At 40.1% G+C, this 15527-nt stretch overlaps 1 protein-coding gene across 1 annotated transcript in view; it reads right to left on the bottom strand.

The window, feature by feature from the left end:
• The window catches only part of sema3h (sema domain, immunoglobulin domain (Ig), short basic domain, secreted, (semaphorin) 3H), an 81670-nt gene extending 77137 nt beyond the window's left edge, over positions 1-4533 (bottom strand). The window contains exon 1 of the mRNA XM_042491601.1: positions 3977-4533. Within this exon, the coding sequence (XP_042347535.1) occupies positions 3977-4076 (100 nt within the window). The 5' untranslated portion in view covers positions 4077-4533. The remainder of the gene's footprint in view (positions 1-3976) is intronic.
• Positions 4534-15527: the final 10994 nt, after the last annotated feature.

Genomic DNA, 15527 nt, shown 5'->3' with positions numbered 1-15527 from the left:
AAACAAAGCAGGGTTTACCTTATAAAAAAAACAGCTCCACCGCAATATTAGAGGTCTAAAACTGTTTCCAAGAATCCTTCTGTGTTTTAATCAATCTTCACACCACATCAACACTACCGAGTGAGTATATTTACAGTTTTGTCATTTTTTCCAGAGTAAATACAGTACATACTTAAGAGTTGCCGAGACTTGCTACACAGGTTTAGTCAGACGTTTTAACTGGTAGGTTGAATAAAATAGTTTATGGTTGCTGGCTGGTGAAGTCTTTCTATGTCAAAAAAACCTCATTTTGAGATTGATGGATTTCAGAGTTTCTCCAGTGTGGTTTTTGTTTCAATAGCACACTGGTTGGAGCAGTTTCTCAGCCAGTAGAGGAAATAAAATGGTAAATTACGCTAAATTATTAGGTTTTTAGTTGGCACAAATCTACAGTGCACAGTTTTCCTCCAATATCGTGCATTAAAAATGAATTGCAGAATTTGCTGGCATAAGTGAAACAGCACTATCAGAGTAGCAGATTTAATAACATCTGTTTGCTGAATTGGTGCTTTTATGAAATTTTAACCAGTAATTTCTGTGCAGTTTCACGTTTCATTTTTTCTTTATATTCTATGTTTTCATATAATTTGTCTTATATTTTAAAATGTATATTTTATTAACAGGTCAATTGAATTACTGACCTCAAACTGCACATACTCAAAACTACAAAATAAATAGGTGAGTAAATACTTATACAATTTGATTTCTTTTTATTATCTGCTGTAGCTGTTCTCTCCTTGTAGTTTTTCTTGCTTTACTCTTTCATTATTTTGCGCTGTAAAGCTCTGCCCTTTGTCTGTTTTGTCAGCTATGAGCTAAACAGATGAAGGAAAATGTGCAGTGTCTCCGAAATGCTAAAAATCCTCACAAAGTGTTTAAGTGGAGCTGAAATCCTTTTCTAATTACAGCGATTCCCAAACAAAAAATCTCCTCCCACTGTCTGAGAAAAACCTCCGCGGTGATGGGAAGGGAAATGACCACAGCATGGAGCTCCCACAGAGAGAGAGAAAGAGCGCGCACACACACATACACGCATGGTGGTGGACATCGCAGTCCTTACACACATGCATCACATCACGCATTTCTTTTTGTTCTCTTCCCAAAGAGGCACATACTGGCCACTGTAGCTATAAAACACAGACAGTCAAACAAACGCAAACCTCAGTTGTTCAAAGTCATGAGCAGAATACACAACAAAGACTGAGGTGGGCAGAGATATTGGAACTGAAACAGCTCTATGAGAGTACACATAAAACACACACAACATACACAAGCTCTTATCTTCAAAGTGACTTAAACAGAGCTACACATATGCGCCAACACACACATTTTTTGTACACTTCATATATAGTGCATTCAAGCATAGTTACCACAAACACATTATACATACTCAAGGACATACACATACTGTAGTTCATGTATGCCTGCAAAGACACACACACACACACACACACACACACACACACACACACACACACACACACATTCAAAACATGCATGGCGCTACTTTAGCAGCTCTTCACATTCTCACATTCAGATTTCATTAGAGCTAAATTCCCACCTGGGAGACTCCAACAAGGTTTCCCTTCTCCCTCTCTCTGTACTTTCTAGGTCACGACTGGTCGACTTCAGCCTTATCACATCCACTTCACAGACCCTTTGTGTTTCGGCTTATGTAAGAACGTGTAATCAGTTGGTTTCTTACTCTATGGTGTCTGGTAAACATGATTAAAGGAGATGAATTTATATCACCGTAACTAAAGGCCTGGATGCCTCAAAGAAGCTTTTAATTTGAAGGCGATTTACTGTAAACATGGCTGAGAGGGCAAAAGATCGAACCCCAAATCCTGTTTTAATTACAATCTGTAGATCTTCACTTTCTCATTACATTTGACCGTTACCTTTTGTTTTTTGTTTTACCCAAAAAGCAAAACACCCAACATGGGTCAAAGTGTTGAATTCTATCCTGTTTGGAGGAGTGGACTGATGCTTCAGGACATCTTAGCTTCGTTGTCCGTCACATCATTCTTCAATTCTCCAGTGAGGCAAACCCCACCCCACTGCTGTTTCGACAAGCTTAAAATGAATGCCAACAACAAGCTGCAAGCTTTTAACCCGTAAACTCAGATTCAACCATGCATAAACCTGCTAACCAGAGGGACGGCCTCTGTTTAACACTGGCATGTTGATTCAACAACATGCATTTATGCTACATGCTGCACAGCGGCAACTAACAAGTGCGTGAAGAAAAAGACAGACAAGGAGAATGGGAGGGTAACACACTTCAGGATACCAAAGTAAAATGCAGCTCTCCACCACAGCATATGCTCAACAAATAGTTGAAATTTCATGTTTAAGCCAAAATTAATTATGGTTTGCCCTTCTTGTTTTTATGAAGGTTCTGTTGTGTCTGTCTGCAAGTTTTTCCAGCGACCTCTTCTTGGTTTTCACTGTGGTGGACCGATCAGCTTAGGGCCAAAAACACTTAATTTGGTGGTGATCTGGATCTGGGACTTCTGCCAGGAGATAATAATTTCTTTGTTAGCCATAACTGAAACTAACAAACATAGACACTTAATTTCAAATCCTGAGGGGGGTGTCTTGTCCTGTCAAAAATGACGATAATGGGATAATCTCTTCGGGTGTGAAGTTTAATTTCTAAATTGTTTCAAAGATGTTGGACTTTATTTGGACAAGAATTAAGTCTAAAGGCAATAAAATTGCTGCTTAGCTGCATTCTTGAAGCCATCCTTATTAATTTGAATATTAATTGAAACTATGTAACTGATATGATAAGATGCTGCAAGTAAAGGTGTTAAAGGATGATTCCACCTCTTATTTTCATAGTTTTCTCTATTATTCCGTAATATATTAACATTGAGGTCACCAAGTTCCAGAGATGCTGTAACTCATCTGCATCTCTAAAAAGAAAGTTCAGAAGGGCAAGCCACAGAGAGTGTCAGCTGATCAGACAAGTTTTAAACAAACTTGCAGATTAGCCAAACTATTTGGGAGAGAAATTTGGGAGACAGAACACAGGTGGAAAGAAAAACTATAAACCAAACTGTCTTTTGTAAACATCCACCACAGATTATAGACTGACTTGATCGTTCACCTTTGACCCACTCTACTTTCTGTAAGTGTATTAACACAGTTTCCCAGTGTATTAAGAGAATAATAGATCAATATCAGCTCAGTTTTACTTACAAATGAAGTGGTCTGGATTATCTGGCTACACTTTTGTCTTGTTTCTAACTCGCCTGATAGTCTGACCTGTGTTTGATATCCCATCTGACTTTGTTGTAGCAATGTCTCCAGATCTCAGCAACTACTTTACAATGTTATCGTCACTGAAATAAATGATGGACAAATCTATGAAAATCAGACTGAAGTTGGAATAAACTTTTCCTGTAAAATGTCTTATAACCTTGACAGCAGCTATAACTGTGATCCGCTGAATATGTAATTTTAGGGTGGAAAAAAAAACCCAATCTCTAACATTACGACTGTGTTAGAGAAACAAAATGAGCACTTATATGATGCCAAATCTGACCTGACCTCATGGTGGGAAAAGAAAGTGAGGTGGGCCAAAGACGAGGCTTTCGCCACTTAACTTGATGAGTGGAAGAGGGTGAATTCAGTGCAGGTGATTACAGAGATGGAGTAAAGGAGACAGGGTGGGAAAGAAAGAAAAACAGGTAGAGGGACAGAAAGGCAAAAGGTATAATATGTGCTCCTCAAATCACAGAAAAGTGTGTGGGCAGCATTACGACACAACGAAAAGTGAGAAATGAGAAGAGGTTCATGATTCCTGTTACCCTGCTTGTGTGTATGTGTGTGTGTGTGTGTGTGTGGTGTGTGCGAATGAGTATGAGAGTAGGACAAGTGTATCTGACAGTAAAAAGACTTCAACCAGTTCAAACAAAAAGCCTCTTACCGGAGTGTGTGAACTGCAGTCTTGGTTGAGATGCTTTCCACGCCCCCGTAAAGGCAGCCCCGAGGTGGGCTAGCAGGAGCGCTGTCAGCGGCCAACACATCCTCCTCCTCACACAGAAATGCCCACTGAGTCCAAGAGTGAGTCCAATCTTGCAAATGATGGCAGCTCACAAGTGCCAAAAAAGTGTCAAAATCTGTGTTGCATTCAGGTGAGGTGATCAATCCTGCCCTTGCGCACACAGGGACGCACACTCTTTGTTAACAGAGTTGCACTGTTCAAAACACGGTTCCAAGTCACAAAGATGCTGGATCCAGTCTTGAGTAAGTCCAGATCCTGGAAATAATTCACCACTCCAAACAGCAGCACTCACACACTCACTTTGCCATCTGTGTGTTTGTGTGTTTATATTTTTTCAGTGTGTGTGTGTGTGTGTGGGCTTCAGAGATGGAGGGGAAAATGTATTCCAAGAAAAAACTAAGTCGTCTCTCCGCTGCCTCCTCACAGCTTGACAGCTCTCTTCTGTTCTGTCTCTCGTCCCAGCTCCTCTCCGCATGTGACTGCGCTCTCTCTCTCTCTCTCTCTCTCTCTGTCTGTCTCTCGCTCTCTCTGGGAGGCGGAGGGAGCAGGATCCCAGATCTTTGTGGCCACCCAGCATACACACAAACGCAGGCACGCACGCCTATTCACTGTTCCGGCTAAACCTAGTTTAAGTGGAAATCAGAGAGACAAATTAGCTTTCATCTTTATTACAATCTTTCTCACTCATTTTCTCAGTCTCTCACTTCCTCTCTTTCACTCTTGTTTCTTTTGCACTTACCCTCTCACTTACTTTTTTTTCTTCTCCCTACTTTCTTAACATATGACACATACCAGCACTAATGATTATGCTGAGTTTTACAGAAGGCACACAAAGAATGAGACAAACTACATGACGGGAAAAATTTAGATCATGTAGCAAGCATAAAAATGAGATAAAATACAAAAAAAACTACAATTACAAAGATAAGAAAAGCAATACGAAAAGCAATATAAGCATGCATACCTGCATACAAACTCTATGTGTGATGTATTTGCAGTTAAAATGAAATCATGTCATAAAAGTGGGTTAAAAGAAACAGGAACAACAGCGTGAATAAGAGTTGCCCAACAGCAGATGTTCAGCACCTTTTTTTCTTACAGTAAAGGTCTTTACATGTCAGGGACGTTTTTTTTTTCTTTTTTACAGGCATCAAGCACATGTGTGCAGAGTGGATGTCATGTCACAATGTCAGGACAATAGCAGACCTGTTGCAAATTTGCATTGAATCTGTGACCCAAGCCCCCGAATACTCACAAAACTCAACAATTTCTTAACATAGTCTGGATCTGGCTCACAGAATGTGACAGATCACCAGATTTTAGTGTTACACCGATATGAATGGCTTTGATGAGGCAAGGTTTTTTCTTTTATGCTTTTTTTTTTTTTTAAAGGCACACACTATGAAATATTGGGTCGGTTTCAACCCAAATTGGATCAATTGTGCTATCCAGTACAGGCCAATCTAGCACTGACGCAGTACTCGTCAAAGTTTAAGCAGTACTCATAAGCATAAAAACCACTGGGTCACCATCACATCCCCAAAACTGGTTGTTTTGACCCAGTTTTATTGTTATTTATACTATTTACATTTTGATATACAGCCATACCAATATGCGGTCGTTTAGACTCAGTAACAATGTCAAATTTACATTTTGGTCGGGTCATAAATAAAACTCAAAATGGTGTTTACTCTTACCCAGCGTAATATTATTTTAGATCTTTATGTTGAGTCATCAATTAAACCAAAGCAGTGTCATGTTTTGACCCGAGTTTATTGTTATTTCTGCATTTATAATGAGCGCGATCATGAAATCAATTCGAAAGCAAACCTTCACTTTTTCTGTACCAAAGTCTTTTCACAAGTCTCTTTCCTCTCTCTCATTATTTTCTTGGTTTTTCACTCCCAACCCAAATGCAATCATTAGAGGCCGTGCCTTCGTTTCTTTCTCTGTTATTTTCATTAGATAGCGGCTCGCTGGGGTACAGCAGCACCGGCTGAATTTTTCACCAGCTTCAAGTTCAATCGCAGGCTAACGGGGACAATTTATTCATTCTCCGGGATAAATAATGAATTTAGGTTGCGTGCAAATGAACGAGTGTATGCGCTCTCCGAGGATTTCTGATTTGTAAATGATTTATTCTCCACACTTGTTTGCTATTGTGTAATTAGTAGAGATTGTTTTTTTTTTTCCAGATATGACCCAGCAGTTTAAGTATATGATTAGAAGTCCTGATATTTACACAACCTATTTACTAATTCTAATTGGATGAGGGGAAAATCGACTAAAATACGCTTGTTAATTAAGTTACCTAATTATTTAACAGAAGAGGAAGAAATCACCTCATGGTTATAGAGGCTGACTAACCCTCCTCCAGTGATGGCACAGTGCCCAGCCCAGCTGGAGTGACCTTGACATCTAATGTTTCTGTTGTTCACATCATGGGACAAAGTGCTGCTCTGCTGATTATTATCATAACAGAAGTAGTCTTTACTGCTTACCTCTCATTGCTGTGATGTTTCTATTGTGGCCCTCCGGATCTCAGGATCGCCTGTAAATCAAACCGTGTGGATAGTGCTGTGAATTAATTAGTTTAATTATCTGTGTTTGATGTTCTTGTTTTTGTTTCTCTAATCACTACAGATGCCAACCACCGAGGCCAGGTCTTTAATATATTTTAGACAAACTGTCAACATAAAATCCACCAATCCTGAGCAACACAGGTTTTTCCATCAGAGAGTCCTACAAGATACAGTGTGTTAGGATTGCAAATGTTACAGGCTGAAAGGGATGGATTACGACTTGGCAATATATCGTTATTGTGTCGATGTCATGATATATGACTCGATATTGTGTTAGATTTTGGGTACAGTGATATAGTTAGTGTTCAGTTCAGTTCCAGTGTCTTTTCTGGATTTTAAAGGCTGCATTACAATGAAGCGATGTAAATTATCTGAATTTACCAGACCGCTGTTCTATTTTTCACCTTTACCCACTTAGTCATTATATCCGCATTACCGATGATTATTTATCAAATTTCTCATTATGTCAATATGTTGTGAAAGTACCAATATACAATCCTACAATATTCTTGCATTATCTGTACGGAGGTGATATTTGATTTTCTCCACATTGCCGAGCCATAGTCTGGATTACCTTTGTGTTTCGTCAGTTGGAGATGAGACAGTAACAAAATGGACTTTTGAAATGACTTTATGAAAATTGCTCTGAGGCATTACTATGAGAATGTGTAGCCCCTTTCCTGCCAAAAGATCCAGAAAAAAACAGTAGGATGGAACTAGAAGTGTTCACATTTGCTACTCTGTTGAAATTCTGCACACTAGGAAAACCTCACTGGTAAAAGGTTAAAAGTGCAAAAGTTTGGTTTGACATTTTGGCATTTTGCAATAATGTTTCTGCAGTAGCGAAGCAGGAAACAGCGGAAGCTGCAGTCATTGTTTGAACATGTGAGTCAGTGAGTCACTATTTGCTGCCTCTTGGTGCAGGTTTGTTAATCATGTCACGGCTTGTAACAAGAAAAGATCATTAGCCACTTAACATTGCTACCTCAGATGAAGACACTTCTTGGGCACTTGGATCAACAGCCAACAAAACTTAAGGGGACACCTTTTACTGAAGTCTCCGTGTCACAACTCTGAGGAGAAAAGATGGAAAAGACAAACATGAAGAACAGTGTTGTCACTTCAAAAACTCAAAACGTCACTTAAACCTTTTTCATTTTAGCCAGAAAACTGACTTACAAGGACTCTCAGGTCAGGATAATTAAAAGGTCTAACCTGACCAGTCGCTTTGTTTAATCACAACTAATGACCTCCAGCTAGCTTGAACAAAAAGCCTCTGATTTCTCCCTAACAAGTGACGTCAATTAGTGTGTGAGCTCTGCTGCTGGAGTAATTACTGGTCTCAGATCCCACCGCAGCTATTCTCCACAAACCACACACACACACTGACACAATCACATTCATTTACTCATGCACAATCCGTGTTTTGTTGGTTGAGTTTGAATGCATCATTTAATGAGCGCTCATTGTGTTATTTAGTTTCATGAGATGTGTGCCCCCTTTTGAGGCTGATATGAACCCTAATGTCACTAATTCACCGTGGACATGATAGTTATGGTTGGTGAAAGTGTTATGAAGAAAGAAAGAAAAGGCATGAAGTTAGCTTTTCCTTAAAGCATAAATAGTGTTTGCCTGCTGATTAACATGGACTGGGGGTCCATATTTAAACTGGTGAAACTGGAGGCAGAGAGAGAAAATTATTTCTTTCATGAATCATAAGGTTTTATGTAAAGTTTTATATAACAGGGCCATACCATAATAGTGTGACTGATACGTGATTGTTAGCTTGAATTAGAGACCAGTGATAACAACTTGAAGACGAAATGACAAAACAGCTTAAGGTGTATTATTTGTTTGAAAACATTTTTATCGTGTTTAAGAGACAGCTAACTGTCTCAATACCAGCACAAAATTAACATTTCTGTTAAATAAATAGACGTTATTTGGACGGGCGGTTTGTCTCTGTGTAGCTGGTACATACGCGTTTATTTTAACACGTTAGCGTTATTTAAAACAGTGTCAGCGTCATATTTAGACGAGGGCGAAGAGAAATTTAGGTTGAATGTAAGTTGGGACAAGTAAAAAAATCTTACCAAAATGTGGCTGTGGTCCGTGGCCTCTTGTGTCTGCAACTTAACTGTCTGGTGATGTTACAGGTGAGACTGTGCTGCCATCTTACGTTTCTTTACGCCGCTTACCTGTTTGGGATCTCGCGTCGGAATCCCGCGAGAATATCTGAGAGACTGAACTTTTCCTTTTTGCTTAAGCAAGGACTCTTTCCCCGCGCCGAAAGTGAACAAAACCATTCAAATAAATAAATAAATAAAACCACAAGTGCGGCAAGGTGAAACAACAGGAGACGCAACAGTTAAAATCTGACTGACTGATACAACTAATATGTGATGACAGCATTATACCACAAGAGGCCAGTGTGAGACTGTGTAGCTCAGCAGACCGCACCTGGGACAGGAAACTCGTTACATGTGGTTCAAAATATGTCTAAGACTTATGAACAAATAAACAAAATAAAGATAATGGCTTCTGTTGGATTTATTTTGGGTCCTGATTTACTCTCCCAGCTCTAAATCACACAGGGCAAAAAAAGAGAAGATTTTAAACAGACACTTTACTCCATTACATGGGCAATGAAAAGGACATTTTCATACGAAACCATCGTTGTCTTATAGAAACTATTATACATGGCCTACAAATACACGTTTGCCCAAACTTGTAACATTTAATATTCAAGAGCTGCCAAAACACCAACACATAGATTTGCCATTAACACCACCCTTCTGTGATAAAATCCCCATGAAACTATTGTGTTTATGCATCTCAAAATGAGATTATTGCAAGTTAAACAATAAGGTTCCTTCTGATATATTTCTATGGTAAGTACAACATAGAGCATAAAGCAGTTATACTGTAGTTGCGATCTGATAAATTATTCAAATAGCCTGTAGTTTCTGCTTTTGCTGCCATATCTGATTTCAGTATATATATATATATGCAATTTATTCTTATTCTTATTATTTTGGCTATTTCTTTTTATTTATCTATATTTCTCATATTGGCTACTCAGGTCTAAACCAAAAGAGAAGTTTCGGTTTAAATTCTTCACCAGATGTGATGGAGCAGATGTCAGGGTGGAGTGAGTGTTTTGGAGGGAGTAGGTCTGACCGCCCTGCGCGCTCCCGTCATGATGTGTTGGAACCTTTTGTGTGGGGGCGCGGCTCACGGGAGCGCGCTTGGTGCTAAACGGTAGCCAGTGTTGAGCCAACAGTGAAATATGAACATTAGCGCTTTGGTTGAGACAATTTAAGGAAAGCCAGAGAAGTTACATAATAGGTCAATTTTGCAGTCGACTATTTGAAGCTCAAGCCAGAGTTTTAGTTTGGTTTTGGGTTTGTTTGTGTAAGTAGGCTAAAATGTGTCAGGCTGACTATAAACTCTTGTCCCACAAGTAAAACGGGGACAGATAGGTCCCTGGGCGTTGTGTTTCGGTGCGGACAACCTAAAAATAAAACAGCAGGATAGGTGGGTGTATGGATGACTCACAATCATGGGGCAATCCTTGTCACAGCCTCACTCCAAAGTCATAACAAAAAATATACCTCAGACAGAGCAGCCATCCTATCAGTCCAAAGTCATTTCCAAAGATCGTCTATTTGAACGATGAATAACACAGTAGTAGTTGAAGGAGGTATCACTCTCACTGCGCTCACAGTGCATCAGCAGCATAACCACAGGAAATCTGCAGTGCTAATGCTGCTTTTCGACAGTCCTGGACTGGTTTGGCATGGTTCAGTTAGGTTTGGCACGTCAGACCAGCTCTGCAGGTGTGTTTTTAACTCATGAGGGTTTGTCTTGAGTAACAATATTCAAATGCAGCGGGCTAAAGTCCCCTATTATTTTGTGTTGGTTTTTTTATGTATGTTTTTCCATCACACAGCAGACAGGTAAAAGAAATGTACCTGTGGGAGCTGTAGTGTGTAAAAGCATGTTGTCCGCAGCACCATTTATGCAAAAGCTTTTATTATGAAGCAGCAAAATAAGGATGTGTTTTTGGCAGCAACATAGCAGACTCCCATTTACCTCTGAAAGCAGCATGAATTGGTAAAATAAAGCAGAAATCTAAAGTAAAAACAGGGATGCAGGAAAGAAACTAAACTCCAAACCACAGAGATTCACTTGGAAGCTACAAAAGGGTGAGGGTTAGGACATTGCAGGGTGTTACAATGTCACATGTCAACATCCAGTTGAGGTTGAACCCGGCATGAAATTAGGTCTCTCCATGACAGGTATTGATGTTTTTGTCTTATGTTTCATTAAAACAAGTGGGGGTGAATTCTGAATCCACCTCAGAGGCAGGTAAAGGCTGTCTCCTCCCATCAATAGATCGTCTGCTTATCTTTAGCATCATCTTAAATCATCCAAGATGGTGCATAATATATTTTGTGGAAATTGCAGACCACAAACACCAGTTTTTGGGGTTTTTCTACAAATTCCAACCAAAATATATTCACATGCGTAGGAGTCTCTGGACTTGTCACTTGACATTCAGCCTTGTGCTGCAGACTTCAAAGAGTGAACCCTGATAAAAGGAGCAGGCATGAAGCACAGACAACCAGAGGGAATAACTACAGCTTGGCTTTGGCAGATTATGAGATTTTTTGATATTTTGACTGTAAACAAAATCACAGTTTCTTATTCCTCAAATGACAAACTGTTTAATTTACTCTTAATATGAGCAAAAAGCCCTGATTTCACAGTTTTGCATACAAAAATGTGGGGATAAAAAGATGACCACACTGAGGCTATTTGAAAAGTTATCTTATAAATTTCCAGGATTCTGGCTTTCTATGATCAAAGGTTTGGGGTGCTTTGGAAAAGCGGCAGAGTGAGAGGTCTATTCTCATTCCTCTCTCACGCGCTGCCTGTTTAACTGCAGGTGATAGGCTCTTGAGAAACCCGCCCCCTCTCTCCTTTCGCTCCCTCCCATTGGACAGTCCCCGCTATCTACCTCTCATCCCATTGGACAAGTCGGGCAGGCGATGAGCTCATATTGGTTAAATATAGTTGGGCTCGCGAGGGGCTAAAAATAGACCGGTATATAAAGCCGGCGGTTCAGCTTTACTGTGTGCTACTCTGCTCCGGCCAGCAGCCGGAGGAGCAGGGAGGCAGGGAGAGCCACATACAGGAAGAGGGAAAGAGAGAGAGACGAGGAGCAGTGTTGTCGCCCTCAGCTGCCTCCCTCCAGCTCATTCCTCTACAAATGTTGCACCAGAGGCAGCGTTGTCTCTTACATGATGCCCGGCCACCAGTTTTTGGGTGGAGTAGGCAGTGACGAACTTCCTTCCTTCGCCTTTGACTCTGGTTTCGCTCTGAATGTGTCTGTAGAGAGCCTCAGTGTTTCCTCTCAGCACAGAGGAGAGCACATGCTGTTAATAAGTGATGAATAACTATAAAGCTGTGATTGAGGTAAACCACTGTGGCTCCAACAAGTTGCCTCTTTATTTTAAAGTCTCATATTTAAAACCCAGTAATGTGCATAAGTGCACATGCTATTGCAGTCTTTGTGTCACTAGTGCAGAGAGAGATGCGAGCTTATGTTTATGACGTGTTATGACACCATTTGGGTGTAGCCTTGTCAGAGAGCTGCAATATGGTTAACAGTGGTTATTTTAGACAGCTTACTGGTATCCAAGTGGCTGATGAAAACACTGAAATGCACCAATAAACAGCAGTGGAATTTATCTAGGTAACACTTTATTTGGGTTGTCCATCTACAGATAGTTTATAGAGTAGGCCTATCTGTAACATTTCACCAGCTTATTAGTTTAGATTCAACTGTTTTGCTTTGTATATGTTAAACGGACTGTTCACAGAGATATCTGTATCCATGACCACACCTAGGCCAACATGTTCTCAGAATATTTTCCTGAGAACATGTAGGCCGAGGTACACTATGTTCATGAATGGTCACATATGCTCTATTGATAATCTGTTAAACATCTGCAGAAAAGCGGAAACACTTGAACCTCAACTGATAAGCAGTTGAAATGATACAGATAGGCCTACTCTATGAACTATCTGTAGATGGACTACCCAAATAAAGTGCAAAATGTACTGAAGTACTGTGCATTCGACCAACTTTGTCTACATGGAGACACAGTCTTTCACACCCTTCCTGTCCAGTGAAAGCCATGTATCTCCAAATTTGGTGACTACCGGTTCAGTAATCCATCCACACAAACGTGGTCTTATAAAACAGGCATTGCTGCACATAAAACTACCCAATCATAGTTGGTTTAAATAAGCACTTCAATGCATCAGAGCTACACATTAATGCAGCAGTAATCCCAAAACATCATATATAATAGTAAAAGACTGACAGGGACCACTTTTCTGCACAGTGAGTACTGCATGCTTAACTTTTACTTATAATGGGGGATTTTCACAGTGTGGTATTGCTACTTTTACTTAAGCAATCTGAATAACTCTTCAACCATGTTATCTCTGTTTTAGAGGAAAAATATACTGGAACATGGAAGTTGCATTTTCATCAGCTCTTATCAGCCATCAGGGGAAAAAAGTCTCTAATGCCCTATGTTGTGCTGTTAAACAAACCAACCGATTTCCCTATGAATTCACTTGAGGGTTAATAACGTACAGTAAAATACTGTCCAGTGTCCAGCAGCGACTGGCTGAGTCCTGGCTGATGGTGTAGTGTTTTACAGTACAGGCAAAAAGTGCTCTCGTCTCATTCATGGAGTCATTTTCACTCAGAGAGGCACAAACTGACTTTTCGTTTCCTCTCACATCCGCCCACTACGCCTCTTGTAATCCATCATTGGAGGCCTCTTCCTATTATATATACTCCCATCTTCTATACCTGTTTATCCTCCTCCTCCTCCTCCTCCTCCTCCTGCTTCTCCGCACAAGTCTCCTGTATAACCAGAGGCTGCTCTGGGCACTCTTCTTATGTAATAATGTGGAAACTAGAGTGTGACCTGTGATCTGAATGGTATGCAATAACAGCAGGAAAGCCAGGAATGTAGGAAACATACTTTTTAAGTCGTCCAAACGCACCTTTTTTTAAAAAAAAAACATAAGCTCACAATTCTGATCCTTGCATCTTTTATTTTGACTCCTACGACAAAGTTTTCACATTCAAACTAAATTACACCCTATAACTGATGCTTGCACAGGGGCAATGAAGGAGACATGTTTTTGTGTCTATACGCTTTCCCTTATTGAAATACCCCTGTAGTTAAATCCATGAATACCAAACAAATTGGCTATTCTACTTCTCTCAGTCGCTCAAATCAAAACAGAATCAGACGGGGAGAGATTTTTGCCACGGTTTGTTCGACATCAGTTGTGAAAATGTGATTTGTGCTGCATGTGAGTCTAAATATACGCCTCTATATGAAAAGGCTACTGTAAGAAGCCTGCTCCTTGTGAGCGCCGTCCTGCTCGTACATCCATTTTATTCCTGGATTTCCACTCCTCCGCGCTGCCTTACACAACTGCTGTGTTTTATTGTTGGTCACAGCGGCTCCGCACTCTCTGCACACACTCGCAGCTCCTCAATATTACTCCACAACATCCAGCATCATCCCACACAGGCTGAGACTGCCTCACCTCAGCATCCCACACACTCCGTTCTCTCTGCAGCACAGGCCTCACAGCGAGGCTGCTGGCACATGTACGGGTGGTGTTGCTTTCCGCTCCTCAATCAGCAGTCATCCCAGTGAGTCTAATCTCTGTAAAACGAGACTATGGAAGCTGCAATAACAGGAATACACGTGAAGTTAATATGTTTACCTCATTTTAATTTTGTGTTAAGAGTATGACACTTTTTATTTGCAGTGCACTAAAACACAGCGTAACTATAGCTCAAGTTGGGAAGAGCTCCACACTCATAGAGCAGTGGCCTGTTGGTGTAATGATATGCAGCTGAAGTCTTAAAAAGGTAACCTCTTTGATATTTGATGCTCTGTTTGAAAGTCTCATCCAATCAAAAGGGGCAGTCATTCTTTTTTGCAATAATTTGTAGCTCTGCATCAGAAATACTTAATACCATTATTGCATGCATCACTGATAATCTGTTATCTTTATTTACTGCTATATAGTGTCCAACAGGAGCCATAATAACATCATTACATATCGGTGGGTTTATAATATGAATGTGTGACTAGTAACTCATGAAATTAATGTGGAGAAAAAACACAATTTGCCTCCATGAGGAAGTATTGTCATTTAGTAATAACGTACGTTAACAATCTGTGATTTCAGGGTGTAGCTTTACAGTGTGGAGACAACATTAATTAAAAATCTACATTTCAAGAATGGCTGGTTCAGTTTTCCACCATAAAATCTGCTTTTAATGCAACTCCCTCTTTTCTACACACCTGCTGTGGGCCTCAACCAAAAAGTAATTCCCACTCACTAATAAGTCCAAATTTAAAATGATAAGAAGGGATGTGGTAAGATGGTCAGCCCTCACGTCTGTTACACTGAGAAGATGAGTATTAACAGTGACCACAGTCATGCTCGTCAGTCAAGAGCGTGACTGGGATTTCATTCAAATTAAGAAAAAGGTCACCTTACATGTGAACATTATGAGACAATTTACTATTCTCAATGGTAAACACTATTTTGGATAAATTTCCTTGGTTTTGCTGACATTGAGAAGTAGGTTGTTTTCTGTGCACCGCTCTGCAAGATGGTTGATTTCCTCCCGGTATGAACTCTCATCGTTGTTTATAATATGGCCGACGCAACCATCATCTGTCTTATTATAAACACGTAATTGATGGCGCATTTAAGTATATAATTTGCTGTTCCAAAAGTGACGTGACCCATTCGAGTCTATAAAATATCAG

Source organism: Plectropomus leopardus, chromosome 8 (genome assembly GCF_008729295.1).
Source record: "Plectropomus leopardus isolate mb chromosome 8, YSFRI_Pleo_2.0, whole genome shotgun sequence".
NCBI lineage: Eukaryota > Metazoa > Chordata > Actinopteri > Perciformes > Serranidae > Plectropomus > Plectropomus leopardus.
The sequence above is the reverse complement of the archived record's forward strand: the minus strand, read 5'-3'. Positions and strand labels throughout refer to the sequence as shown.